At 40.1% G+C, this 26343-nt stretch overlaps 3 protein-coding genes across 4 annotated transcripts; 2 read left to right on the forward strand and 1 right to left on the reverse strand.

Moving 5' to 3' along the window:
• The first annotated feature begins 1680 nt into the window (after positions 1 to 1680).
• Positions 1681 to 14780, forward strand: rbm25b (RNA binding motif protein 25b). Its single transcript, XM_006792594.3, has 17 exons — positions 1681 to 1852; positions 2366 to 2466; positions 2972 to 3189; positions 3289 to 3346; positions 3485 to 3645; positions 3735 to 3920; positions 4026 to 4109; positions 6899 to 7176; positions 7478 to 7595; positions 7885 to 7974; positions 8826 to 8899; positions 9792 to 9942; positions 10146 to 10557; positions 11581 to 11876; positions 12099 to 12197; positions 12290 to 12337; positions 13820 to 14780. Exons 2-17 carry the CDS (start codon positions 2388 to 2390, stop codon positions 13910 to 13912), a joined length of 2445 nt encoding a protein of 814 aa, XP_006792657.1. The 5' UTR covers positions 1681 to 1852; positions 2366 to 2387; the 3' UTR covers positions 13913 to 14780.
• A 705-nt stretch (positions 14781 to 15485) lies between these two features.
• On the reverse strand, positions 15486 to 21621 carry eif2s1b (eukaryotic translation initiation factor 2, subunit 1 alpha b). 2 transcript variants are annotated; one of them, XM_006792595.3, is made up of 8 exons: positions 21441 to 21621; positions 18276 to 18518; positions 17283 to 17362; positions 16887 to 17038; positions 16692 to 16798; positions 16512 to 16609; positions 16279 to 16422; positions 15486 to 16171 (listed from the first exon to the last, which is right to left on the reverse strand). In XM_006792595.3, the coding sequence occupies exons 2-8, from the start codon at positions 18514 to 18516 to the stop codon at positions 16046 to 16048; spliced, it is 948 nt and encodes a 315-aa protein (XP_006792658.1). In that variant the 5' UTR covers positions 18517 to 18518; positions 21441 to 21621; the 3' UTR covers positions 15486 to 16045. The 2 variants fall into 2 exon arrangements, with proteins under 2 accessions (XP_006792658.1, XP_087708750.1); XM_087852624.1 differs by lacking the exon at positions 21441 to 21621 and adding an exon at positions 21200 to 21350.
• Positions 21622 to 21653: 32 nt separating this feature from the next.
• atp6v1d (ATPase H+ transporting V1 subunit D) lies at positions 21654 to 26263 on the forward strand. The gene is made up of 9 exons (XM_006792596.3): positions 21654 to 21898; positions 23733 to 23850; positions 24138 to 24217; positions 24307 to 24374; positions 24458 to 24502; positions 24601 to 24704; positions 25098 to 25164; positions 25282 to 25360; positions 25581 to 26263. The coding sequence occupies exons 1-9, from the start codon at positions 21858 to 21860 to the stop codon at positions 25723 to 25725; spliced, it is 747 nt and encodes a 248-aa protein (XP_006792659.1). The 5' UTR covers positions 21654 to 21857; the 3' UTR covers positions 25726 to 26263.
• Positions 26264 to 26343: the final 80 nt, after the last annotated feature.

The raw sequence follows: 26343 nt of genomic DNA on the forward strand, positions 1-26343 counted from the left end.
TGTCATGTTCGCCACACCTGCCTTGGTACTACACACGGCTGGGGCAGTGCGGCAGAGTGCAGCATTTACACTCGACGTCTACATGACAAGTGCAAACATTTCTTACTCCACAGTAATTAAAAACCAAAATTCTGACTACTACAGTGATAACTGTGATATGTTAGCTGTACCCGACTAGAGTTACTTAAGGTTACAACCGTAACTCGTGAGAATAGGAGCTGTATACTTCAATGACTGTTTAATAAAAGGTCAAATACCAAAGGCTAAAGCACGTAGCAACCGACAAGAAAACGCTCGTCTACATACCTTGTTAATTTCGTTGACTTTTCTTGAATAAAATGCAACCAAATCGCTATCCCTTACGCTGTCTGACGCAGAGAATTGGAAAGGGACCTCCTTTTAATAGACCGGTATCTTTATACACGTGCTTCACAGTGCAGTCGTATCCATCCGCGGTGCGCCATCTAGTAAGGAGAAGTGCATCAAGTGAATTACAGTTAATGTTTTAAGGCTACATTCACCATGTGATGAGTTTGAATGAAGACTTGAGGAAATAAATAACTAAATAAATAAATATGATATTATTAAGACATTTTAGCAGGTATTAATTCAGTGGATTGAAGTGCAATGTGTACTAAAGAAAACAAATCTCTGGAGATTTAAAGCCATTATATTAGGTATACAAACACAAGGGGACTTTTTCAAGATTAATTAGTAAAGTGAATTCAAAAACACTTTATACTACTTTATACTAATCTCCTGGAAAACACAGTATTACAGTTTTATTTCTGAGACAAGCGTATCATTGCTGCCATCTTGTGGCCGTTAAAACAAAAAACGAAAGTATTGTCAGAACCGATCTATTTTATACCAGTTTCCAGAGCTGCCGCGATATGCTATCAAGGCAGAATTTAAATTAGTCTAACAAATAAAGTCATTAAAACTCACAAGTATACTGTTAATTTCCCGAGAGACCAACAAATACTTTAGATCTTTTTAATGTGATGGAGGAATATTCAAAAACATGCAGGGTGTGCTTCGTTTCTTCTAGCACTTTCCATGAAAATCCCGCCTAAAGTGACGTCACGCGATGTCAGTCGCAGTCTTCACATAACAGCCGCTGTCTCGGAGAGGCACCGACAAAAAACAAAACAAAACGAACACACAAACAAAACAAAACAAACAAAACCAAAACGCTGCTTCTGCAATAAATAAATAATTAATCTTCAGATATTTATTCTGTCAGATGTCAAAATTATTATTTTATTCGTAAAAGACATTATGGAGGATCTCCTATGCACAAATATTAGACTACGTCTTTGGATTACATATTAATGTAATTAAATAAAAATAAAAATCTAAATTGACAGTGTCTTAAAATTTCCACAAAGTAGTACATACAAGTGCAGGTGTTATCTTATAGTATTGAAATCTATTTTTAACCCAGCAACATCGACAAACGCTCCCTAACCTTATGTTTCATTAACCTTCTAGACGACCTTTAGGAATGCTATCTAAATATTAATAATAATAAGAGTAGTGATTTTTCTTATTGATGTTAATATTATAATACTAGTATAAAACTATACTCTAATGCTAGTAATAATAGTAGTACAGTTATTGCCGCAGTAGATACAAGTATCGTTAGTAAACTCCGTCCAGTGGTCAAGTCTTGGTGTACAAAGCAAGCGCTCATGTAGTGTTGCTCGTAAAGCGCTTGCGTCAAATGGTTTTTTTTTTGAAGGCCCGACTAGCCAACGTGCTAATCCAACATTTGGAACGTTAGAGGAATTTTCATAATTAATAACCTTCTGAGAGTATTTTTATTCTTTTAAACACCACCTGATTAAAGGTATGTATACCTGGGCATGTGTAGATTTATCTTGAACTTTAACTTTGCCCGCTAATAGTTGAGTGTTGTTTGTTAAGTAACGCCAGGTTGCGCTAATATTAGCTTAGCCTAAGTCTATGCCGGGGACACTGGAGCGTGCTCGGTGCTAGCTTTAGCTAACTAAGCTGCTAGTTTTTTGGCCGCATAAACAGTGAACAAATTAACTCGTTGTAACACAATAACAATACGTGGCTCCTGGGACTTTATAATAGTCACCCTGCGAACGCCATCCCATTGAGCTAAGCTAAGTTTAAGTATTGTTTCTGCTGGACAGCAGAAGTCACCGACGGGTACTTCAAATTCATATGACTAGATACCAATAAACATCGTTGTGCTTTCTCACTTATCGTGTTGTTGGGTTAAACTAATCTTTTTACAAGTTTGGCTCTTTATTTTAATTTACATTGTTTAGAGGACTTGATTTAATTACACATCTGGTGCTGCTGATAACGGGTATCTTGGTTCCTTCTTCAGGTCGGTCCAGTTCACTTCCACAATGTCCTTCCCCCCTCATTTAAATCGGCCGCTGTTGCCACCTCCAGGCATCCCTCCTCAGTACACAGGCTTTCCCCCAGGTAAGCACCCTTCTGATTGGCGTTCACCTGTTTTGTTTCAGGTTTACCACAATGTCATTATTAACCTCCTAAGACCCGAACTCTTCCACGGCATGCATTTTTAATTTCTCTTTGATATTTGGGCTGATTGGGGCCCAATGAATGTAAAAACAAAGAATTACCAGATTTTTTTACCTTTGTTTTTGTTTTTATGAAAAATCAGAGCCACATATGAGGATATTTGTTTAAAATTTTGATAGAACAGTAGCAGTATAATGTCCTCGTAAGTGGATATCAGGCCCTTGTAGAGCAAAATTGAGTATTTTGGTCTAAATAACCCAAAATGTGATGTCCACATATGTGGACACCAGGTCCTAGGAGGTTAAGAGGCATATTCGCAACACCTAAGGTAGTTGAGATTCGCTACATTACTGAAAATATTTGAATCGTTTTACTAATCTGCAGTCATAGATCTTAAGTGAAAATGGTGTAATTGCTTGTTGCATGTTTTCTTTGGCTGTTTCAGGAGCCCCTATGATCCCAGTTCACATGGGTATCATGGCCCCCACACCTGCAGTAATGGTTTCTTCAGTACCAGTGCTCAGCAAGCCTGCAATCCCTAAGAGGGAAACCATTGCTGTGATTGCCAAAGACAGTGATGAGAACAGTGGCCCCACCACAACAGTGTTTGTGGGGAACATATCAGAAAAGGCTTCAGACATGTTGATCAGACAGCTGCTGGCGGTAAGAGGGGGAACACCCATTCTATTTGTAGAACTACACCAGCAAAAGCAGACACCCTCTTAAGTTGACAACTTTATTTTTTTCTTTCTAATTATATAGAAATGTGGAATTGTTTTGAGCTGGAAGAGAGTACAAGGAGCCTCTGGCAAGCTTCAAGGTAATTTTTATTATGTAGTCAGTATATGGGTATTAAAAGATGAAGAATATTTAAATACATGGCAAACCGTCAATTCAGTCTATAAATAAACATTTGATCATGCCCTTATGTCTATTTATATGTCAATATTTGTTCCAGCTTTTGGTTTCTGTGAGTACAAGGAGCCAGAGTCCACACTGCGAGCCTTGCGACTGCTTCACGACCTCCAGATTGGAGATAAAAACCTACTTGTGAAAGTTGACGCCAAGACAAAAGCACAGCTGGATGAGTGGAAGGCCAAGAAGAAGACTGCAAATGGGGTATGAATTTTGCAACAGCAATTCAAATAAATGTTTGCAGCAGCTAGAGAAGGTGAAAAATTGCTAAACTTGACTCATTTTATTGACAGGATAAAAAGAGTGAAGATGCAGGAGAGGATGAGGAAGAAGTGTTAGATGAGGAGACAAAGAAGAAAGATCAGATTATCAAGGGCGCCATCGATGGACTGATGCGGGAATATGCTGCGGAACTTAATGCACCTTCACAGGATGATGAGTCCCAGCGACGAAAGAGAAAAAAGGAGAAAAAAGAAGAGGTGCTAACCTTGATTAATTGTTAACTTGTGCTACTGTTTTGTTTACTCCTTAGCTTGAAAGTGAGGATTGTTATTTCAACCCGTCAATGCGTTGTTTTTCCTCAGGATGACATAAACACTATTGACATGGAGGAGGACAAGAGGGACCTGATTTCCAGAGAGATTAGTAAATTTCGTGACACTCACAAGGTAAAGTGGCTTCTTTGATCTTGTAGTTGACATTTCAGGTTTTGGACAGCAGTTCACTCCTAGAGCTTGCACATTTAGTTGACACAGTTTTTTGTTTTTTTTTTTTGCCCTAACTCAGTAACATGCATACTCTACTATAGATTGGCGGTCCCTAAAACAACACCACCAAACATATTATTCTGCCCTAAACTATATGAAATGTTTTATTTTCAATGTTTGAACACTACAAGTGGGCAGACAGCTAGTGTATTCTTGTCACCTTTCTCAGGCGTGATTTGACACCTGCCACTATTGCCAAACTATCTAGGTGTGACCATTATAGATCCATATCTTCATTCATCACACAAAAATGCATGGAGACGATGTAAAGTTACTTAAAAGCTAATCTATTCATTAAACCCCACCATTATGATAGTGATCATATGGTGACTAAAGCAAGATGAATCTCAGAGCTTTGGAAAAAGTTGCCAGGATAGGATGTAAGTATCAGCCTTCATTTACTATATACATATACTGGGCGTCCCCCTCTTGAGGACTTGCATTGGGGCAACTGTGCTGCTCAGTTGTGTGTGTGTGTGTGTTGGCCTTGATTTAGCCAACCTTTCCACCACGCAAAGACAGTTTCCCTAGATCATCCTGAAATTATGACAGCATTGGTGCTTCACTCGAAAGCTGATGAGTCAGTGAACCTGTGCGAGTCCTCTGTAAATTATGGTCTGTCATAATGGTGTTCATGTTGAAGCACAAGGACTCAGTAACTACTGCAGTGACTTTGGCTGTAGCCTTATTATTCTAGTGTGGGGTGGGGGCGCCCTCTCCACAGCAGTAAGATGATCTGAAGACTAACAAGGTACGTGCTCTCTGTATGTTTTGTTGTGGAATTTCTTTCTTCTGTCTCTTCCATTTGATAAATATCTTACTCTCTCTGCATTAGTTTTTATTTTTTTATGAACGATTAGTTAGTGAGTTTATTCAATCAACTGTTTAAATTCTAATTTTTATTAAAACAACAGGGAAGGTAGCAATCTAGTTGGGTTTTGGATGCATAACTGTGGTTTGCTTGAAGTGCCCTCCAGCTGTAATCGTGATCTTGCCAAAACAGCGTTTAAACAAAGGGAGAAATTTCCGCTGCCTGAGTGACCTACCATATTTGGGCTGATTGATTTTTAGCCCCAGAGAAAAAAAAGAAATCACACTTAATTCAATATCATTATGATTATTTAATGTGGTTAATCAGTTTTTAGTGAGTGACTTTGCAGGGAGTGAATTCAGGCTTTTTATGGGGAAAGAAAATTAAAGGAAGCGCTTAAATGCTGAAAGTATTTTTGCAAAATGTTTTAATAATACCAGATTTTTCTTTATAATTATAAGTTTGCCTAAATATTACTGCTTATATACACCCATACGTGCTTACTGTAAATAAATAAAATTAAATTTATTTTTTACATGGTCGCATGTTTATTTAGTATTTAGCCTTGGCAGACAATGCAGAGGTAAGTAAAAAAAAAATGTATTAAAAGAAAGGAAAAAACACCTAACGTGAAATCATAGATTTGAATTAGAGCTAGGGTATTAAATAATATAAAGACAATTTAACTGGAGCGTTATAGATTTTTAAAAAAATTAACATCTATGTTATCTCTGTCATGTCACACGTTTCTTTCTCTTGAGATGCATAACACCCAAGGCTTTTAATTAGTTAGTCATTGTAAAGACCAACTGACTGCATGTGACGTGTACAAGAAAACGTTTTGTAAAGTTATTTTCCATCTAACCTCAAATACAACAGTGCCCATGTAAGAGGAATGCAAAATGATGAACATAGTATTATATTAAGGCTCAGTATATTCAATCATTGTTTTTAAAAGTTGTATTTTGCATCAGATGCCAGTATAACTGCAAAGGAATTCTGGTTAAAGCCTTGTGTGTGATGTCCATAAAACCAGAGTTTGGTGTGCGTGTGTATGTGTGTGTGTGAATAATCAGTCCTGAAGAGCTCCTGAAGACTTCTGCAGGGGTAAGACCGTTTCTACAATTTCATTTATCTGTTCAGAAATATAACTGATGTTCATAATGTTTATTTTTTGATTTTAGCAAAATACCAAATGCCATGTTACTCATTGAAGGAAAGGCTGTTGTTGTTTGATGACGATGATAATGATGATGCTTAAGCAAGACAGAATCCCATAACATTTTTCCCTTGTATACCGTGTGACCTGCTTTCCTCCCAGGCCTAACTTAAAAGGCTTGTAAGGGCAGCGAAGGGCTGAGTCCATAGTTCAACACCTGTAAGTCACAAACAACTAGTTCAAAAAAAGACTGATGCCTGTTTTCTGTTTTTGTTTTCCTTGTTCTGAGAGGAGGACTCTTAAGGAGACAAAAAGCATTGTCATTTCCCGCGGGTTTTTTTTGTTTTTTGTTTTTTTTGTTATGAATGCCTCAAGTTGGATATGTTCCACGGGTCTTTAAGGCCATTAAAGTGGTTTCCAGTTCTATTCTTGCTAAGCTGTAGTTTATGCTGCAGGCTTCAAGCAATAAACTGTGTCCTATAGTTTTAGATTAATGTTGAAGCTGTCTCTCTGTGGGGGGAGAGCTTTTTGATTGTTCCTGGTTTTCCATTTAGGATTCTGGCTTCTTATACAAGCTTTGCGCTGATTAGCAAAGAGCATGTTCATCTATGAAACCAAAACCTGGAAACCACTTGATCTGTGCACAGCTGTGAATTGGTTGCAGGGGCTCCCTGCATGTTGTGTGGCATAAGCTGAACCTGTCTGTATTTTACTCTGCAGAAACTTGAGGAAGAGAAGGATAAACGAGAGAAGGAACGGCTGGAGTTTGAACGTGAAAGGAGGGAACGGGAAAAAGAGCGAGAGCGGGAAAGAGAGCGGCGGGACCGCGAGAGGGAAAAGGAGCGAGAGCGGGAACGGGAGAGGGAACGAGAACGGGAGAGAGACAGAGATCGAGACCGAGACAAAGACCGTGACCGCAGGACCAGGGAAAGGGAACGAGAGCGAGAACGGGAGAGAGACAGAAGCCGTGACAGGAGTGCCGACCGCAGCCGATCCAGGTGAAGCAAAAAAAACAGAATAATGTATAAAGACACATGTTACAATTAAACACATGCAAATGTTTGCAGGTACTTTGCTGGTGACTGAATTCTGACAAGTTTCTGCAAGCTGATTTTCTCAGGATTTAATTGAAACCGCTTGAATTTTAAATTGAAATGTTAAAATTCATATCATCTCATTTTGATGAAACTCCTTAAGACTATGTACCATGCTTGATCAACACCTTAGTACTTGGATTTGCCATGTGTTTCTATATGGTCACAAATAAAAGAAAATGTATCTATGATTTCATTGTTGCAGGGAGGTCAGCCGAGACAGAGACAGAGAAAAGAAGAGAGACCAAGAGGATGAAGAAGAAGCATATGAACGCAGGAAACTGGAGAGGAAACTTCGAGACAAGGAAGCAGCCTATCAAGAGGTGGGACTGGGTGTGCTAAAAATGATAAAAGCCATGCGCTGAAGAGCAATATAAGCGATCCTACTAGCAGTGAGGTCACAGCTTCTATTTCCTACTATACAAAATGTTTGTCTGAGAAAGTCAATACAAGCAGTAAAATTCAATTAAAATGATTCTTTATACGTCCAAAAAAATCCAATAAATCTTCAGCATCATTTCAGAGTAACAGCCCTTGTATTACTCGTTTACCTTAGCTAGGGGTAGTTCTTGTGTGATGTTCGCAGCTTGCCTGACAATATATTTGTTGTAGCGGCTGAAAAACTGGGAGCTGAGGGAGAGGAAGAAGGCACGGGATTATGCTAAGGAGGCTGAGAGAGAAGATGAACGCCGACGAGAAATGGTAAGTGGGTTCTGAATGATCACTGGTTCTGTACTATTATACAGGTTAAGTTCATACTGTATTTATTTAACTAGGGATCTGTATAGCAAAGTAACCTTGGGGTTAACTCTGGGGTTACAGAGTTAAAGTGGTTTATTTATCACCAGACTACATTGGTATGTTGCGCTGCAGACTTAACCTGCTCTGGTAAAGGTTAGAATAGAGATAAGAGATGAACACACAGAGCCACAGCCTACAAACTAATCAGTTTTCTAGAAATGGTATTGCCTTGTTTGGAGAAACCTTTGGACCTCGGGGGGCAGGTAGTTGTTTTTGAGACAATCTGCACCCTAAGCCTTGTACTCGCCAAACTTAATTTAAGATTTGTAAGAAGGCTAAACCTGCTTACTAGTTTGAATTCTTTACTAACAGACCCACTAACACACCCTGTTCATCTGAATGCACTTATAGTTAGACCCAAGGCTGCCTTATTGAATTGATAACAACCTTTGTGTAAATGCTTAGCCTAATTTTTTTTATTTTGGTGTGATTAAAGCCAGATAAGGAAGTCCTATCCTGGGTATGTTGATTATATTTTATAGCAGAGCAGTCAATTTTTCCCGCAAAACTACCTAAACACATTTGTTTTTCAGTTTTAAGCTAAAACGTTGAAATGTTGTCTTTGTGGGATGCATTTAACGAGTTTGAAGTCTGCTCTTTTTGTCAGTTAAAAAGAATTCTACTTCATATCTTGTGTTGTCCATGTTGTAGTTATCTGTGTTCATATGATTTAGTCTACTAATTCAGACGGGTAGAATTTGTTAGAAGTAATTTTTGTGGAGAAGTTCATTTTTGTCCTTTGCTTTCATTAGATTAAAGAAGGCAAACGGTTAAAAGAGTTTCTTGAAGACTATGATGATGACAGAGATGACCCCAAGTATTACAGGTGAGTGTTAACCCAGGTCATCAAAAACAAATGCACTCATGCAGGATCCTAATTGGCTAATTATAGGTCACTATAAATACACTCTAAAAAATTTCCTATACATATGTTGTTTGCCATACACTGCCGATTTCCTGTTGCCACCAGGCGGCACGATGAATGTGACCTAATATTGACACATACAGTGAAGGAAATGAGCAATCTCTAAATTTTATGGTAGTGGCTGCAAGAGTTTTACATGAGATTTCCAGATGGCAATATTTAACCATATTCATAGCCACTAGTCTATGATTATAGTGAAATACTGCCATACCCATGTTCAGTGGCAGACCCTTATCAAACATGGGAAGTTTGGTTAATGAGTGAATTACAGGAAATTAAAATTTCATGGGGAATGATTGAAATTTTCTATGGCAACATAGGGGCGCTCTTCAGTGAAAACTTAAATGCTTTGCAATTTACCTACAAGACTTTTTGTTTATTTATTTTTGTGTGTGTACTGTGCTGTGTTACGTATGTTTATTAAATGTTATACATATACACACAACACAGCAGTGGGGCTCCTGTTTTGCAGAACGGTGCTATAGAGTCATTTTGCTTCACCCATATACGTGGCCCATAACATGTGTATATTATCAGCAAACCTGACACATGTGCAAAATTTAATTAGAATCAGAGCATGTGTAGGACTTTAAATAAGCCAATTTCTTTTCTTATTTTTATTTTTCTTTTTTTTTTTGGGGGGGGGGGTAAGGAAAAAAAAACAAAACAGAGCATACACAATAGGGCCTCCTCACTATCAGCAGATCCTGTGTGACCCACATGTGGCTCATGGCAGCGCATGCAGTACTGCAGCCATTGTTCTGAAAGCTGTTATTTTCCGTATGACCCCTAGGGGCAGTGCACTGCAGAAGCGTCTCAGAGACCGAGAGAAGGAGATGGAGGCGGATGAGCGTGACAGGAAGAGGGAGAAGGAGGAGCTGGAAGAGATCAGACAGAGGCTGTTAGACGAGGGACATCCAGACCCAGACGCAGAGCTACGCAGGGTATGCTTGTCTGTAATGTAATATAAATGTGTGTTTGCCTGTATCTGTCTGAGCTGAGTGGGGGATGCTGTCTGTTGTCTGTGTGAAGGTCACTTTATCGTCTGAGTCGCTCTGCACATTATGTACGTCTAGTTGACCTTCTTTTCTGTAAAATGCTGTGATTGGATGATTATTTTCTGCATATCTGCCTGTTATTGGTCCAGATGGAGGAGGAAGAGGAGGAGCGTCTGAGACAACCTCCCATCGTCCAAGAGCCAGAACCTGAGGAGGAACGTGAGCGCCACAGGGGTTCACGAGATCACCGGGAGCGCCGACAGGAGCAGGAGAGGGCAGATTCACGCTCACGACCCCCCCAGTCCGACAACGAGGTGGAAGAGGGTGAGGAGGAAGATTATGACAACGATGAAGACAACCCAGACGTGAAACCACGCCTAAAGCCCACAATGCGACCAATCACAGCAGCGCCTTCTGTGTCATCAGCCAGTGGAAATGTGTCTCCCAATACGCCCGGGGAAGAGTCACCCTGTGGCATCATCATCCCCCATGAAAACTCCCCACCTGAGGCTCTTCCGCAAGAGGAACACCGGCCAAAGATTGGCCTCAGCCTGAAACTGGGTGAGTCTAAAAGATCTTTTACCTCATTACAGGATGAACAGACACACAGCATACCCATGTAAATATGAATTCATTAATCGATTAGTTGATGGGCAGAAAGTAGCAAAATGTTCAATAATTGATAAAAAAAATTCATAACAAGGAAATAAGTTTTTTGCATCTTTTTAAAGTTGCATTCTATAGACAAATAATTGTTTAAAACTGGTTTTAGGGTAAAAAAAAGAATAATAGGTGATGTGTTGCTTTTCTTCAGGTTTTGATCTTGTCTGAATGTAGTCAAGGTAATTTGGCACCTGCTACACTGTTTGGTTAGTGTGAATTGGACTGAAGGAAAAGATATTTCTATATTTTAATTTATTTTGAAGCTAAATAACTTCATAGGGACAAATCTATGATACACAGATTCCTACATGGATCAGGCCGTGTTCCACAGAGTTTAACAAACTCTGACTCCCGTCCACTTCATTGTTTCTGTCACCTCAGAGTGTCTTCACTTTGCGTGTGTGCGGGTATTTAAAGAAAGCCATCATCAATGGAGCTCAAATACCAATATTCACCATGGCAACAGATAATTAAAGAGCAGAGGCCCAATTTTCATCTAGTGGACTGAGGAATATGAATATGAATCATGACATTCGTCTGAAAAACAGAGGGGACTTATTTTAATCTGTGTCATCTGCTCAGGCGTCATTTATCAAACCTAATTTCCCTTTTAATAGATGAAATCTGGCAAAATTTCAGTTTTACATCTGATGTTTTCTTGAATCAAAATTTTAATCAGACAGTAACAAAATGGAAGTTATGACAGTGTTTTTAGTGTTTTTAATCAGCTACATTTTTGCAAGGTAATGTGCCTGAATATGAGCTTTGATATGAACTATATGAATGTCAGGCAGGTGTTTCAATTGTTTCAACATTTTCAGATGCTGTTAAGGGCGTTTAAATAACTCTGGGGTTGCAGAGACAGAATTCTTGCTCCTTAACTACAGACAGAACAGTAGTTAAACTCTGTGTCCTTGCCAGGTGCCACGGGAAGCCCCAGTCAACCCAACGCCGGCAAGAGGAAGAAGCTTCCGGTGGACAGCGTGTTCGACAAATTTGATGACGAGGAGGCCGATGAGCAGCCGCGCAAGAGGAAGCTGGTGCCCCTGGATTATGATGACGACAAGAGCCTCGGGGTGGACGGTGCTGGACTTTCCAGCATAAAGGGAGCCAATGCTGAGGAGAAACGCAAACACATCAAGAGCCTGATCGAAAAGATTCCCACCGCAAAGCCCGAGCTCTTCTCGTACCCACTGGACTGGTCCATGGTTGACACGGTGAGGAGAAGAGGGACAATTTGTGGCATCTCACTGAGTGTGTCTTATTTTTAATCCATTTGTAATTAGGCAAGTTAGAAAAGAAAACCTGTGCTAAGAATATTTTACTCGCAGGATTTAAATGATCAAGGAGGGGTCAATTCACAACCTTATTTTCTGCTTATTGCTAAAAAATAATATAGAAACGGTGAATATTTTTCTTTGTCATCCCTTTTTCCACAGACGTTAATGGAACGGCGTGTTCGTCCCTGGATCAATAAAAAGATCATTGAGTACATCGGAGAGGAAGAGCCAACGTTAGTGGACTTTGTCTGCTCCAAGGTAATAGTCATGTCACTAGTTGACATCTGTCTTAGAGAAAGTGGAACGATTAAAATGTAAACTTTCTGATATTTTTCTCTGTGTACTTTCAGGTGATGGCCCACAGTACACCGCAGACTATCTTGGACGATGTTGCCATGGTGAGCAAAGACACAGTTTATAGATGCTTGTTTATGTGGTTTCTCTGTGATTGTATTTCTTGTCAGGATGCAGGTTTTTTTTTTAACCTCTTTACTAACCTTCTCAATCAAATTATACCAAAATACACCTCATTAGGTACACCTGTTCAGCTGCTTAATGTCAATATCTAGTTAACCAATCACATTGCAGCACCTCAATGCATTTAGGTATGTAGACCTGATCAAGACAGCCTGCTGAAATTTAAACTGAGCATCAAAACTGGGAAGGAAGGTGATTTAAATGGCTTTGGACATAGCATAGTTCTCGGTGCCACAAGCATGGTCTAAATATTTCAGAAACTGCTGATCTGCTGGGATTTTCCCATATAACCACCTCTAATGTTTGAAAAAGAGAAAATATTCAGTGAGTGACAGTTCTCTGGGTTCAAAAGCGTTGTCAGAGGAAAATGGCCAGACTGCTCGAGCTGATATGAAGGCAACAGTTACTCAAGTTGCCCACTTGTTACAAATAAAGTATGCAGAAGAGTATCTATGACTACACCGTGTCAGAGCGTGAAGCTGAATGGGCAAAAGCAGCAGAAGACCACTCCTGTCAGCTAAGAACAGGAAACGGAGGCTTGGATCACACACAGTCTCATTAAAATCAGACAACAGAAGATTGAAAAGTATTGAGTGATCTACTGAATCTTGAGTTCTGCTGCAGCAGTCGTATGGTAGGATCAGAATCCTAGCTTATATCAACAGTTTTCTAAACACATTTTAGATCCCTTAGTACCAACTGAGCATCACCTAAACTACGCAGCCCACCTGTGCATTTCTGCTGACCATCCGTGTAAAGTGTACTCGCCTTCTGATTCCAGGAGGATGTGTCACAAAGCTCGTATCATTTTAAACTGGCTTTTTGAACATAATAGTGAGTTCACTGTACACAAATGGGCCTCCAGTCACCTGATATCAAACTAAGAAAGCACCTTTTGAGATGTGAAAAGTGCAAGATTCACATCATATCAGCAGAAATCTCAGAGCAATGGTTCTAGCACCTTAATAAATCAGGGAAATCAGGAATTAAGGCAATTCTGGAGGCAAAAGAGTGCAACAGGTATTAGCACGGTGTACCTAATGAACTGAAGAGTATGTTAGTTCCATCTGATTTAAGATGTGTGGGGAGAGATTTATGAGGTGAGATTTCAGGCGCACCTCTTATCGATCAAGGTGAGTGCCAGATAAAAATGTAACCCTTTAAGGCAACTGAAATTGTAACATTTGACTAAGAGTTCAAGATCTTTAAAGAAACGGGCCTTGAAATGTTTTAATGTCTCTCATTCGATGGCACAAGTAGAGCCATGTCAAATGAGATGTATTTTAATTAACAGTTCATGGTCAGTATTTTAACATATTCACCTTTTCCACATACACGTCATGAGTTTAGGTTATTCCTCTAAGTTTCTTTCGATATCTAAATTTCCTTTTGTTCCGGGTCAGGTTCTTGATGAAGAAGCTGAGGTCTTCATAGTGAAGATGTGGCGGTTGCTCATTTATGAAACTGAAGCAAAGAAGATTGGGCTGGTAAAATAATCGTCGGCCGAATGAAGATGAATTCCTCTTCTCCTTTACCTTCATTGTGTATAATACTGTAGCGAATTTATGTCACCCCAGAAGACGTGACTGACCATACCAGTACAGACTGTAACTGCAGATTCTGCTCATTCTCACATTTGCACCAGTTGTTGGGTCTCCTTTTTTTTCTTTTCTTCTTCTTCTGTTTAAACATACTCAGGCTGCATCCACCTCCTCCACTCTGCAGGTGCTGATTGTGTCTGTGTGCTTTTGTGTATATACAGTTTGTCATTATTTGGTTATGAAGAAGCTACAGCTCTGGCCACCCAGGGTCACTGTGTTGGAGATGAGACCCTTTAGTCCCATACTTTTTTTTTTTAATACATGCCAACACACACTGAGTGAGAACAGTTTGCAGGTTTGCTACAAACAGTTCACCATTTCTCAAACTATTCTTTTGACTTGTGAAATTGGGCTTACAGTTGAATGTGGGTTGGTTAAGTAGACACAAACTAAAGCGTATGAATGACTACAGCTATGATGTTTTTAAAATAATTACAGGGGTATTTATTAAGGGTTTTTGGATGCAACTGAATTTTATTTCTGTAATCAGTACACACAAATTCTTCCCCCTCTCCCTCAATTTCTTGTCACATTCCTGACGAACTGGCATGTTGTTTTCAGACCATCTCTAAAACATCTAGTTGTCATTTGAAATGTGTCTACTGACAAGACCCATAGGCACTGTGTCATCCTCAATGCTGTAAAAGCACACGTCATAACCACTATAGGAAAATGAGCTAAGAACGAAAACAATTGAAATTGTGAAGATGCTCTCCATTTGTTTTTGTATTGGTGAACATTTGAATAAATAATTTTTATAATCTTTTTTTTTTACTTTTTTGGTTTTGCATTAAATCACAACCATTCATTTGAGTTCATGTCCTTAAATATGGAGCTGGATTTAGGGTTAAGGGCGGGGGGTTGTTCCCTTTCAACACCTGGGCTAACACAGACAACCATTCACACTTATGGGCAATTTAGAGATTCCAATTAACTTATCCCGACTAACTGCATGTCTTTAGACTGTGGGAGGAAGTCAGAGAACTCACGCAAACTCTATACAGAAAGATCCCAGCCTGATGGTGGCAACAGTGCTAATCACTGCGCTGCCTGTATCAGAATTCAACTCCTAATGAGCAGAATAAATAATAAACCATAGGGGCTTAAAGTTTCAAACTAAAATGCAAGAAACTTGAAAAGCAATGACTTTGTAACAAGTCTCCTAATTTAGAAAAGAAAATTCCCTCCAGTTCCCTTCACTTAAGCAATCTGAGGTCTAAGTTTTCTGAATATTAAATCAATGTTGAGCGGTTTTGGCATTCATACATTGATATACAGTCAAACCTATCTCCAGTTGGCTTCATTACAATCTCTCCATTTGAAAAAAACAAAACAAAACAAAAAAGGCGAGAGTAACCGACAAGATTTACCTTGAATTCATCCAATAATAATTGCTGCTTTTTGGGAGAATAAATGTTATTTCTTGTTGGTGGACCAATTTAATTAAACTGACAAAAAGGCATTGAGATCAAAACTTCCAGATCTTTATTGATACGATGGGAGCTAAACAAGAGCCAGTAAAAACCCTTTAACTGGAAGAGAATCAGCACATAAAGTCACCGCTGGCCGGTGTAGAGACAGACGAAGCATATGCGTTTCCCCTTCAGTCAGTCACATCCAGCGAGCAGCCGGAGATAAAGCGGCGTGGATACTGAAGACACCGGGCTCTTAAAGCAAGAGGTAAAATGAAAGGCCACAGCTTGAAAACAGCTTTTCTTGTTTTAGAGTTATTTAATCAAATGGGGTACTTTAAAATAAAAACTATGTGATGTTTAACTTGTAATTTAACCATCCTTGTGTCCGTGTCTGGTTAAAAAGACCGCGTTTCAGTTACCTTCTCCTGAGACAAACCTCTCTTGAACAAACTGGGATGTTGCCAATAAAAATAGTAACACCAGTTAATGGTTGCAATGTGAAAGTTAACATCTGTTGGACTGGGTGACTGAGGCCAGGTCTGTCCACGTTTCTTTTTCTTCTTTCCTCCTTTGATGCTTTTCTCCCCACCAGCTTTCCAAAGAGGACCGACTCTTAGTCCTCTGCTTTGGCCTCCATCTCCTCAGCGTCGTCGTCTCCATCCACCTCGGCGTTCTCGCGCTCTAACCTCTCCAGCTGCCGGGCGAGCTCCGTCTCATCCGTGTCCGTCACCACCTTAGGCTGCAGGACAAAGTTTACAGTTTAAGCATATTGATCCTTTGACCAGATGAGCTAAAGACAAACACGATCACAAAAAAAAAAAAAAAAAAAAAAAGGAAATCATTCACCTCCATCTGGATATTAAACACGCCCCTCTTCTCTTCAATCTTCTCCTTGATAGCAGCCATGGCCTGGTTGAGGACAGAGAGGCCCTCTGTGCGCTCCAGGGTGGTCGTCGTCATCACATAGCGAGGGGGAGCGATCAGGTTGATCTGTAGAAGGTAAACGCCATGAGAGAGGGATCCAAGTAGAGCCTACAGCTAGAGACTTTTTACTTCTTGATGGAAGAGAGAAGAATTACCTTGATGGGCATGGCCTCTGTGGAGCAGCCTAGCCCAGCCCTCAGAGCTTCTTTCACGGCGTCGATCCCCTCGTAACCATAGCACGCCACTTCAATGTCTGCACGAGGTAGAGGAGGTTATCTTCACATTTCTAATTTATTCCTAAGTCCAACTGAGAAACACTGTGAGTAAACAGTCACCTGCTCTGATTTTGACAGCCTGTGGAGTGAGTCGCCTGTTGATGTTATCAATCAACACATTCCTCTCCTCCTCTGTTAAATCCAGGCCATCCAGAATAGCAGGATCTCTGCAGAAAGCCATCAAAATGTAAATGTGTGCACACACTGAACAACCTGTGTTTCATTTTAATAAGAGGTGCTGAAAGGAGAACTTACGATACAGCCTGTTTGAAGACATCATAAGCGCCGTATCCTGGCCGCTTGTATTTCTCATCGAAGACCCATGCGGTGCGCTGGTACAAGCTCTCTAGCTGCTCGTCCTTACTGTACTCCAACACCTCTGCCACGTGTCGCAGGATGCTGTAAACCTGCAAGCACTTTCAAAATCAGCTCAGCGCAAACAATAATGTAAAAACAAACAAGATAGACGTTTACAATTTCTTACAAATACACGTCTCACAATATTATAATGAACGCCTGAACCAAATGACCACTACTTTGACCACAACAAGGCTCAAAGGCAAGTTCCATCTACTACAAGGAAGTCCTCTCCAGGCTGGGCAACTTGCACCAAAATGACCGAGACAGATAAAAAGCCTTTGACCAACTTACAGTTTTAGATTTGGTGAATTTATCCTCACACTTGATGGCCTCCTCTGGCGAAACTCTTCTTTTTGATAAATCGATGTATCCTGAGAAGAAAACAGAAGGAATGCAAAAAAAGCTGTTTTAGTGCAGCAAGTAGTTTCTTACGATTAGGATTAACTAACAGGGAGGGATTCGATGGCCACTTGCTGGTCTAAGTTTCAAAATGTGCTCGTCTTTATTTCCTCATTACCAGCTTTGCATTTCCATCCTGTGTCTCTACTCGAGTGTCGGTACATGAATCACAGGTCAAATCTGCACAACTATCTATCTATATAAAGAAAATAGTCACGTAATACGAGTCAGATGAGCTGCATATTTTGCGATTAGCAGAAAATGTCCAGTTCAGTAGCTCGGTTCAAAGTGGTCATGCTTAATTCATGTTAGTTTTGTTTTTCTTTGAATGTATGAAATATGCCGATGTGTTATAAACTCAAAAATCCTCATCTTCATTCATCTTATAATGAGCCTCAGTTCACCCACTCTCTTAAACAAGCTGTTTAAGGCAAACTTGCATCTGATTGGGCTGCCGCGGGTGGGTGGAGCTGCAGTTCCCACAGAACTGTTGAACAGATAAAGATATCACCTCTTAGTGACATCATACAGAGCCGAAAGCACAAGAAGGGTCTGAAATGGTGCATTTAAAAGCAGCCTGAAGCCTGAGCTTTAGGAATTACTCATACATATGGTGACCTCATTAGGTCCCCTTTAATTATTCCAAATTAGATATTCTGTGTGTCATGTGAGACTGTCCTGACATTAAACTGGTGAATGCTATAACATAATGCAAGTTATTGATCATATTACCAACCACAGCCTGTCTCAGTCCACCTGATGTCACAGAATAACAGCTTCAATTCAAAAAAGGAAATGTGGACCTCATTTCATATGGTTTTTATTCCACCACTGCACTGCAGATCCGACACACCGCCAGGTTCAACTATACTAGTCTACACTCACCCTTCTCTTTGTCTACTCGGATGACGACCACGCACTCGTTGCGGCCTATGCGGATGAGCTTGTTGATGGAGCGGATACGTCGACGCGACAGCTCGCTCAAGAGGATCATGCCCTCGATGTTGTTGTACTCCAAAAGGCTGACGTAGGCGCCCATCTCGGCGATGGACCTCACGTTCACCATCACGACATCCTCCACCTCTGGGAACCGGTGCTGGTAAAATCGACAGCTGAGCCCCGGCATTGCTGTGAGGTCAGAAACAGTTAAGAAGACAGGGGGAGCTTAACGTCTGCAAGTCATGACAGAAATCTTCACTTTGCAGTTACACTGTGAAAAGTACTGCTCGGCCTGTAACTTGGTACAGTTTTTATTCTAGTTAATAAAAAATAGTCAATAACTTGTAACTAGCATCTCTGCCTCCACTGCTTCAGTTTTCACCAAAGGTTGTTTAAAAAGAAGTCCCACAACTAAACACAATCAAAGCTCAACATTAAATTAGCAGAGGACCATGTATAAATGATTTCATTCTGGTTTTCTTTGTCTTTTTTAATCTCAATCATAGTAATTTGTGAATAATCTGTCACACCATCCCTCTGACAATCCTCCTTTTAGATGTAGTGAAAAAGACATGCAGAGCACGTGACAGAGCAGATGCTAGAGACAGAATGAGAGGATCTGGTGTGGTGACCCCTAAAGGGAGCAGTCACCTACAACGTAACCTAAGTAAAGGATTCATGACCCATTTATGCTTGTGCATGGTCTATTACGTGTTAATTACTTAATGGTTGGGAATCAGTGTTTTATATGTGGGGTCAGCCACAAATTATAGAGCCAATGATTATTATTCTCTCACTAATAAAATACAAACTATGCTGTGAAAAAGTAGACAGAAATGCACAAGAGGGCTCAAAAATACAGAATCAATTACATTACAATACAATCGTAATAGTTGTGGGCTGCGTCCACACGATGTCTAATTACATGTCAGGTTACAACATAGGCTTTCAACGCAGAAGCACAAATCCCTTGTTACCAGGGCACATCACCATGTTAACTTCTAGATTAGCTTGTATGAAATCACTGCCTAATGACCAAACAAACTCTCCTTGAAACAGCGTCATCATTCCATTCAAGATCTCCTGGACATTTTTCTGTTACAAACACTTATACTGCAGCAGCCGTGCTGCTTTCGGCCTGTATTATGTGTATGACCACTTTATATTTTTCTAATATCACAGTTTTCTCCTCTTTAAAATCAACGTCCCTGCTGGCAGTAGGCTTATCCAGGTTTATGACTGATTGGATGCTGCTAATGCCAGCTCTCTCATGTAACCGCACTTGTAGCTAGATTGAGATGACAAATAAGGGGACAGACTTGCTATTCCCCAAATCTTTTGCTTTTAACATCCTCTTGTCCCTGTAACCTGAGGACAGCAGCCTACCCCCTGGAGTGTTTGACCCTTAGATCCTACCACCTTTGTTTTCCCATTCTTTGATCTCATCACTCCTGATTGTTGTCTTTAAGACTCTAGATATTGTATCTTCTGCTTCTGTTTAACATTTACATATAAATCATCGTCTAGTGATAGTCCAGTGTGTGAATGTGTGTGTGAATGGGTGGATGACTGAATGTGTAAAGCGCAAAGTTTAGAATTCGCTTTAAAATTCTTGTTTTAACATACAGAGCACTAAATGGCCAGGCTCCAGATTACTTATCCAAGCGTCTTATAAAATACACTGCTGCTCGTCATCTCCGCTCACAGACTCAGAGTCTCTTAGTTGTTCCCCGTACACGACTGAAGACAAAAGGGGACAGAGCCTTTCAGTCTGTTGCACCAAGGCTGTGGAACAGTTTACCACTACAATTACGTTTGCTTGACTCTGTGGATTCTTTTAAAAAACAGTTAAAAACTCTTCTGTTCAAACAAGCCTTTTGTTGATCTACATATTTTATATTTTTTACATTATTTACATTTGATCTTTTACGTTGTATATAATGTTTATTGATTTTATTGTTTATTTTAATATTCGTGTACAGCGCTTTGTGATTGTCTGTCTGTGAAAAGCGCTTAATAAATAAAGTTTACTTACTTAGTTTACTTAGTAAAGCGCTATACAAATACAGCCCATTTACAAATACCATGCCTCTTTGGTGGGTCAGAGTCAGCTCATCTTCCAGGACCCACTATCTGGGCTAGTATATGGCTAGTCCATTTCTTTGAGAGTTGATAAAATGTGTGTTAACTTATTGAGATGATAACCACCTTGATGTGATATCATGGGTATGCAGGCCACAGACAAGCAATTGGGACACAATGTCAGCAACCACAAGTTTGAATAACAATCTGTTGGGTGTAAAATGCTGCAGTCAGCCAATTAACATCAATCCCTTTCTACATCAGAGTATTTCAACTATACACTGCAGTGTCTGTTCATGAAGTAAACTCAGCTACCAGTAAAGACATTGCTTTATGGAAGAACACTGTAATGAAAAATATCACTTTTTCTATTTTACTCAGATTTTAAAAGATTAGCTGTGGTCATCTTTAGAGGCTTTAACCTGTAAAAAGACTTTGGCCATACAGATGTTTTCTCTCTAATCCTTAGTCTACTATCAAGAAAGGTGTGGACAAAATAGTAGAGAGATACCTTCAATATTAAACGAAAAGTCCCAGGATGTTTGAATGGAGCCACTTATCTGTGTTACTCTGTTTTCCCACCGAACATAAATCCAATGCCCAGGTTTAGCTTATAAAAATATCCAGGACATAAAATAAAAGCAGGGAAATGAAACAAACTTCTGCCATTTGTCTTCTCCCCCTGTTGCTGTGAATGGACTGATGTAACGCATCATCATCGCAGAAAAATCACTTACTGTTTAAAAGAGAGAATCGGCGACAAAATATGGACACAAAAATCTGCTTACCAAATATTTAGTACGTGTTACCAGCGACTGTATGACTTCCTAGTTATCACATTTAAAACCACGAGAAGAATGTTCATTCAATCGCAGAAACGCTTTCTTTCAACATCAGTTAGCTTCCCAGCTAATAACCCGGTGCCCAGCTCACATGCGGCACACGCAGGCTAAGCTGTTAGCCGGCTATCTGCCAGTTCCGATCGTTACCCAGTCCCCGCCAAACGACATCTTCATAAAACAAACTCACCTGTGTCATAAGGTTACAGAACGACGCGCCTGAATGTTCCGTGCTGACTTTGTTTAAATGTCCGATTCGGTTTTCTTTCTGGTGTTTTGTTTTTTTTAATGAGTAACTCGGGCCCGCTAGCTCACATTCATGGGTGTGCTAATTTGTCGACCCGGAAAAGATCGTAGAGACCTTCCACACGCGCGCATGTGCAGAACGAGTTTGGTTCTTTGGTCACATGACGCGGAGGGCCAGCTGATCATCGCCGACAAGATCACGACCGTCAACTCGATCTGCTCTTCTAATCCTACACGAAGAGCAAGATTTTAGCTGTTATATGTCTAGATTAATAATTCAGGATTCGAGCTAAAGTTGTAGTGTTGATTTAGGGAAGCGGGAGTGAACTGAAAATCGCAGTAATCGACAAAAAACGGAAAGATGTCTGGAAAAGAAAGGATCGACATATTCCCCTCCAGAATGTAAGCAGCTTGTGCGATGGCTAGTTGCTAAAGCAATGTAGCTTCCTTAAAGCACATATACCACTGTTTTGTTGACATATTTGCTTTTATATATGGAAGTTGTGGATAATTTTCTGCATGCATTTGAAAAGCAGGGATCGCCGTTTTGTTTTGTGCCAAGGTTACCGTTTAAAAGAGGAAGAATCCTGCTGCTGTCATGTGACATTTCTAACATTATCCAAGTGTGAGCTGTCAGTCGGAGAGACTTAATTTTAATCTAATTTCACCTGCTTCCAGTTATATTACATTTAGGACTACTGAAACTGTAAAACACCGAGGTTTGACCCTTTTATCAGGTCCTGGGTGCAAATATCAGTGAGCTGTGAATGTAGAGGAGTGGTGCAGATTGTGTTGTTCCTTACCTTGTTTTAAAAATAACGCTATTACACAAATTACAGCATGTGACACCTTCTGTCCGTAGACTCTTGGTTCAGATAAGATCTCCTCCTGAAAAAAAATCTGAAATTTCTGAAAATTTCTAAAATTCGGAAATGGTGAAAAACAGAAGAAATCTCAGGAAAATTAATGGAATCTCTCTTCCACGATGGGAAGGGATTCAGCAGATGTTGTACAGCATAGAGCAACAAAAGTACATTTATATTATAGACGATCAGGATGACATCGTTAACAATCTAACATGTAACAATCTGTGAGTAATGTGACACAAAAGTGGGCTTGAATGTTGATGGCTGTATATTTTCGGCTGCTCCTTTATTCACAAAGAGGGATCCACAGAAGATGGATCCCCATATTTAACTGGTCTTAATCCAGGGATCTCTAACCTTTACACTATGGAGCCATGTTAAATTCCAACACAGGCCTAAGGCAGCATATGAGTCACCTGCTCAAGTCTGGAAAGAGCTGGGGAAAGATTCTGATTTGGAAAATTTTATTCAGCCTTTATTTAAATTGAAAGTTATCAGTCATGATAATTGAAATGAAAAGTCAATGAACAGTCAATAACAAGTGAGTTACAACTACTTAGCCATTTTGCAGATAAAATTCAACTTGTCAGCAGCTCATTGTAAGGTCTCCCACCAGAACTACAACACATGGACTTATGTATTAGCTAGATGAAAGAGAAGAACAGATACTACTACTTATTCATTTAAGGTAAGCTAGCAAATGGCTGGATGAATTAGAACCCAGGCCTCCACACTATAGCCATGTAATATACAGGTTTGCCTGCTAAAACCAGTGAACCACACTGGTGCTCCAGAACAAACTACTACTCTTGACAATTAGCATTTAGTAGCCTGGTAGAAGAGGGAACAGAGGAGTTTCAGTAGTGTTTTTTTTTTTTTTCGCTTCATGGGTGCAGGATAGCCCTGACCTGAGGGCACTGAAATAAACTCACTAGAGTGAATGTGGCCACCTTGATTAATAAGACCGTTTTCTTTCTGAACTACACGTTTCTTTGGAGTATAAGACTTTAATAATGCTATTAAGGCTGTTCCTGTCCTTCAGAGATGACCCATTGAACCAGTATATGACATAAAATGATGAAATGGAGAAAATAAGAAGCAAATCCATTAAAAAAAAAGAGCTTTAACAAGCATAGAGGTCGAGAGAGAAAAGATGAAAATCTGCCAGTTAAAAAAAAAAAAAACTGGGGTGAAGGTATCAACTACCAGAGAAGAGAGACAGAGACCTTGGGATGGCCTAAGGTCTGAGTGAAAACATGACAAGGAGATGAAATGAATGAAACTTGGTTGTGGTTGTGTCATTTTACCCCTAATTCAACCATCTGATTCAAATAGTGTTAAAAATATGTGGGTTTTCTCTGGATTTGCAGGGCTCAGACCATCATGAAGGCTCGGATGAAGGGAGCACAGACCGGCCGCAACCTGCTCAAGAAGAAGTCCGATGCCCTCTCCATGCGCTTCCGTCAGATCCTTCGCAAAATTATTGAAGTCAGTTTAAAATGAGCCTTCGTTTTTGGTCCTAATGTGGTCTGAAAGAACAGATGATGCAGTAAATACTTTATTCATACATCATGCTCTTTGGTTGGAGGCTGTAGCTCATGATAATGCTCAATTAATCTGATACTAAGAGGAGTTTCTATAGTAATTAATTGGGTACCTTCATTGTTATAAACTAACAAATTACAGCCAGTCTGAATCAAAACCTCATGAAATAAAATCTTCCTGAAGGCTTTCAGCTACATGTTTCCCAAAGGTGTGTTTATTTATACTTTTAGACTAAAACCAAGATGGGAGAGGTGATGAGGGAGGCTGCCTTCTCATTGGCTGAAGCTAAATTTGCTGCAGGAGACTTCAGGTAAGAATGAGAATAACGTGTCAGCGACGTGATGTTGTGTTCTGGTGCAGATACACAAACAACTTCCATCTGTTGTTTTTGGCCTTCAGCACAACTGTAATCCAGAATGTTAACAAAGCCCAGGTGAAGGTCAGAGCCAAGAAAGATAATGTGGCAGGTTAGCATCAAAAAATATTTTCTCATTTTTAATCATTTTTTGTTTTGTTTTGTTTAAAATATCTGCTGCTTTTCCTCTTTTAGGTGTCACCCTTCCAGTATTCGAACACTACCAAGAAGGCGGAGACAGTAAGTCCAGTCACACGTCTGAGTTTGGTGTAACTCTACATCGGGTTTGAAGGGAATCGCAAAGAGCGCTCACCCCACGATGTGTTTGTGTCTGTCAGGTTATGAGCTCACCGGTTTGGCGAGAGGAGGAGAGCAGCTCTCGAGGTTGAAGAGGAACTATGCCAGAGCTGTGGAGCTGCTTGTGGAGTTGGCCTCCTTACAGGTAGGAGGCGCTGTTACATATTAAAAGCATGCTTTATAGTTAGAGGTTTTCCCCCCCCCCAATGGTATTATCATTGAAAAAAGCACAATGTAACATCACTCATTGACGTCAACTAAAATTGTATTGATGATCTCAAATGTAACTGTGCACAATGTGAGTGTATAATCAAAGGCTCACATCCTAAATGACCAAAACAACTCATGAAAACAAAGGGGTAGCGTCTCCCGCTATAGTTTGTGTATTCCTGCTATGTGGCATATCACTACAACATTTCCACAAAGGATACATTCGTTACACTGAGTCTGTGTGGATTACAGATGCAGATAAAATGTAATCTATACTCTAGAAAAGCTGAAGCTTAAGTGGAAAAAATTGCTCAATTTTGGTTTGCAGACATCTTTTGTCACTCTGGATGAAGCCATAAAGATCACCAACCGCCGCGTGAACGCCATCGAGCACGGTAAACACACTCAACATTCAACTGCAACCTTTTATTAATACATTTATTTATTTATTTATTTTTAAATTTAAAAAAAAGGGTTGGTGCAGCTAAAATAATTTTGAATGTGCTTTGCAGTGATTATTCCCAGGATTGATCGCACCCTCACCTACATCATCACAGAGCTGGATGAGAGGGAGCGAGAGGAGTTTTACAGGTGATGATGTTTTCTGTCTGCCTTGTGAAGGTTTGAGTGCATAAACCTAAAAAAAACTTATCAGGAGGCATCTTTTTGCATGTTTATTAGATATTCCTGTTCCAACTGGCTGTCCACAGCTCCGAATTCATTCTGTCACTACCCCAAGTCCAAAACCAGACTGCCCAATCCTCAATCTTTGGTTATAACACAGAATGTTCTCTGCTCTCTGCTTTGCCAGACTGAAGAAGATCCAAGAGAAGAAGAAGCAGCTAAGGGAAAGGACGGAGTTGGAAATAGCCGCCCGTTTAGCTGCTCTGGGACCCATCGCTGAGCCCGCCAACATGCTGACAGAGGAGGCGGATGAAGATCTGCTGTTTGAGTGAGGAACATTACAGGCCACCGACTTCACTAATCCTTTTATTTATTCTGTGCCTCTCTGGCCACGTCTGCGTGTCTTTACGTCAGCGATGAAAGTTGTTTCTTTCTTTTTTTTGGTGTCCACGTCGTGATGATTAGTTCTGAGTGTTTCCAGATGTGTACAGGGATCAAAGTGCTGTTCGGTATAATACACAAGTGAGACCAAAGCAGTCTCTAACAAATTAAGCAAATATTACAATGAATATGTTTACACATGGTGTGCAAGTGATGATAAAGAAGCGTCCCGTGTGACTGATCACCTTGTAGATATTCAAGTTTTATCATATATAGAGGCATTGCATGCTGTACAGCTTAAAGTGGTTGTGGATTTCAGAGGGTGCGAGTGTGCGCCGTGGAGACCCGTCCTGCTGCTCACTTCATATCGTGCGGTTCCTGTTACCTCACTGGAGGCTGCTTACCATTTCACCAGAAGCCCCAATGTGACCCTGTTGTAAAATGTGATGTGCAAGCCCAACACTTCATCCAAATAAAGATGTTCTAAATATTCAACCACTGATTGAATTTCTTTTTCCCCCACTGAAGGGAAAACATTTTAAGTTCCATATGTGAAGACTGCTAAGAGA

This window comes from Neolamprologus brichardi, chromosome 15 (assembly GCF_056152115.1).
Source record: "Neolamprologus brichardi isolate AB-2024 chromosome 15, ASM5615211v1, whole genome shotgun sequence".
In the NCBI taxonomy this organism is placed as follows: Eukaryota; Metazoa; Chordata; class Actinopteri; order Cichliformes; family Cichlidae; genus Neolamprologus; species Neolamprologus brichardi.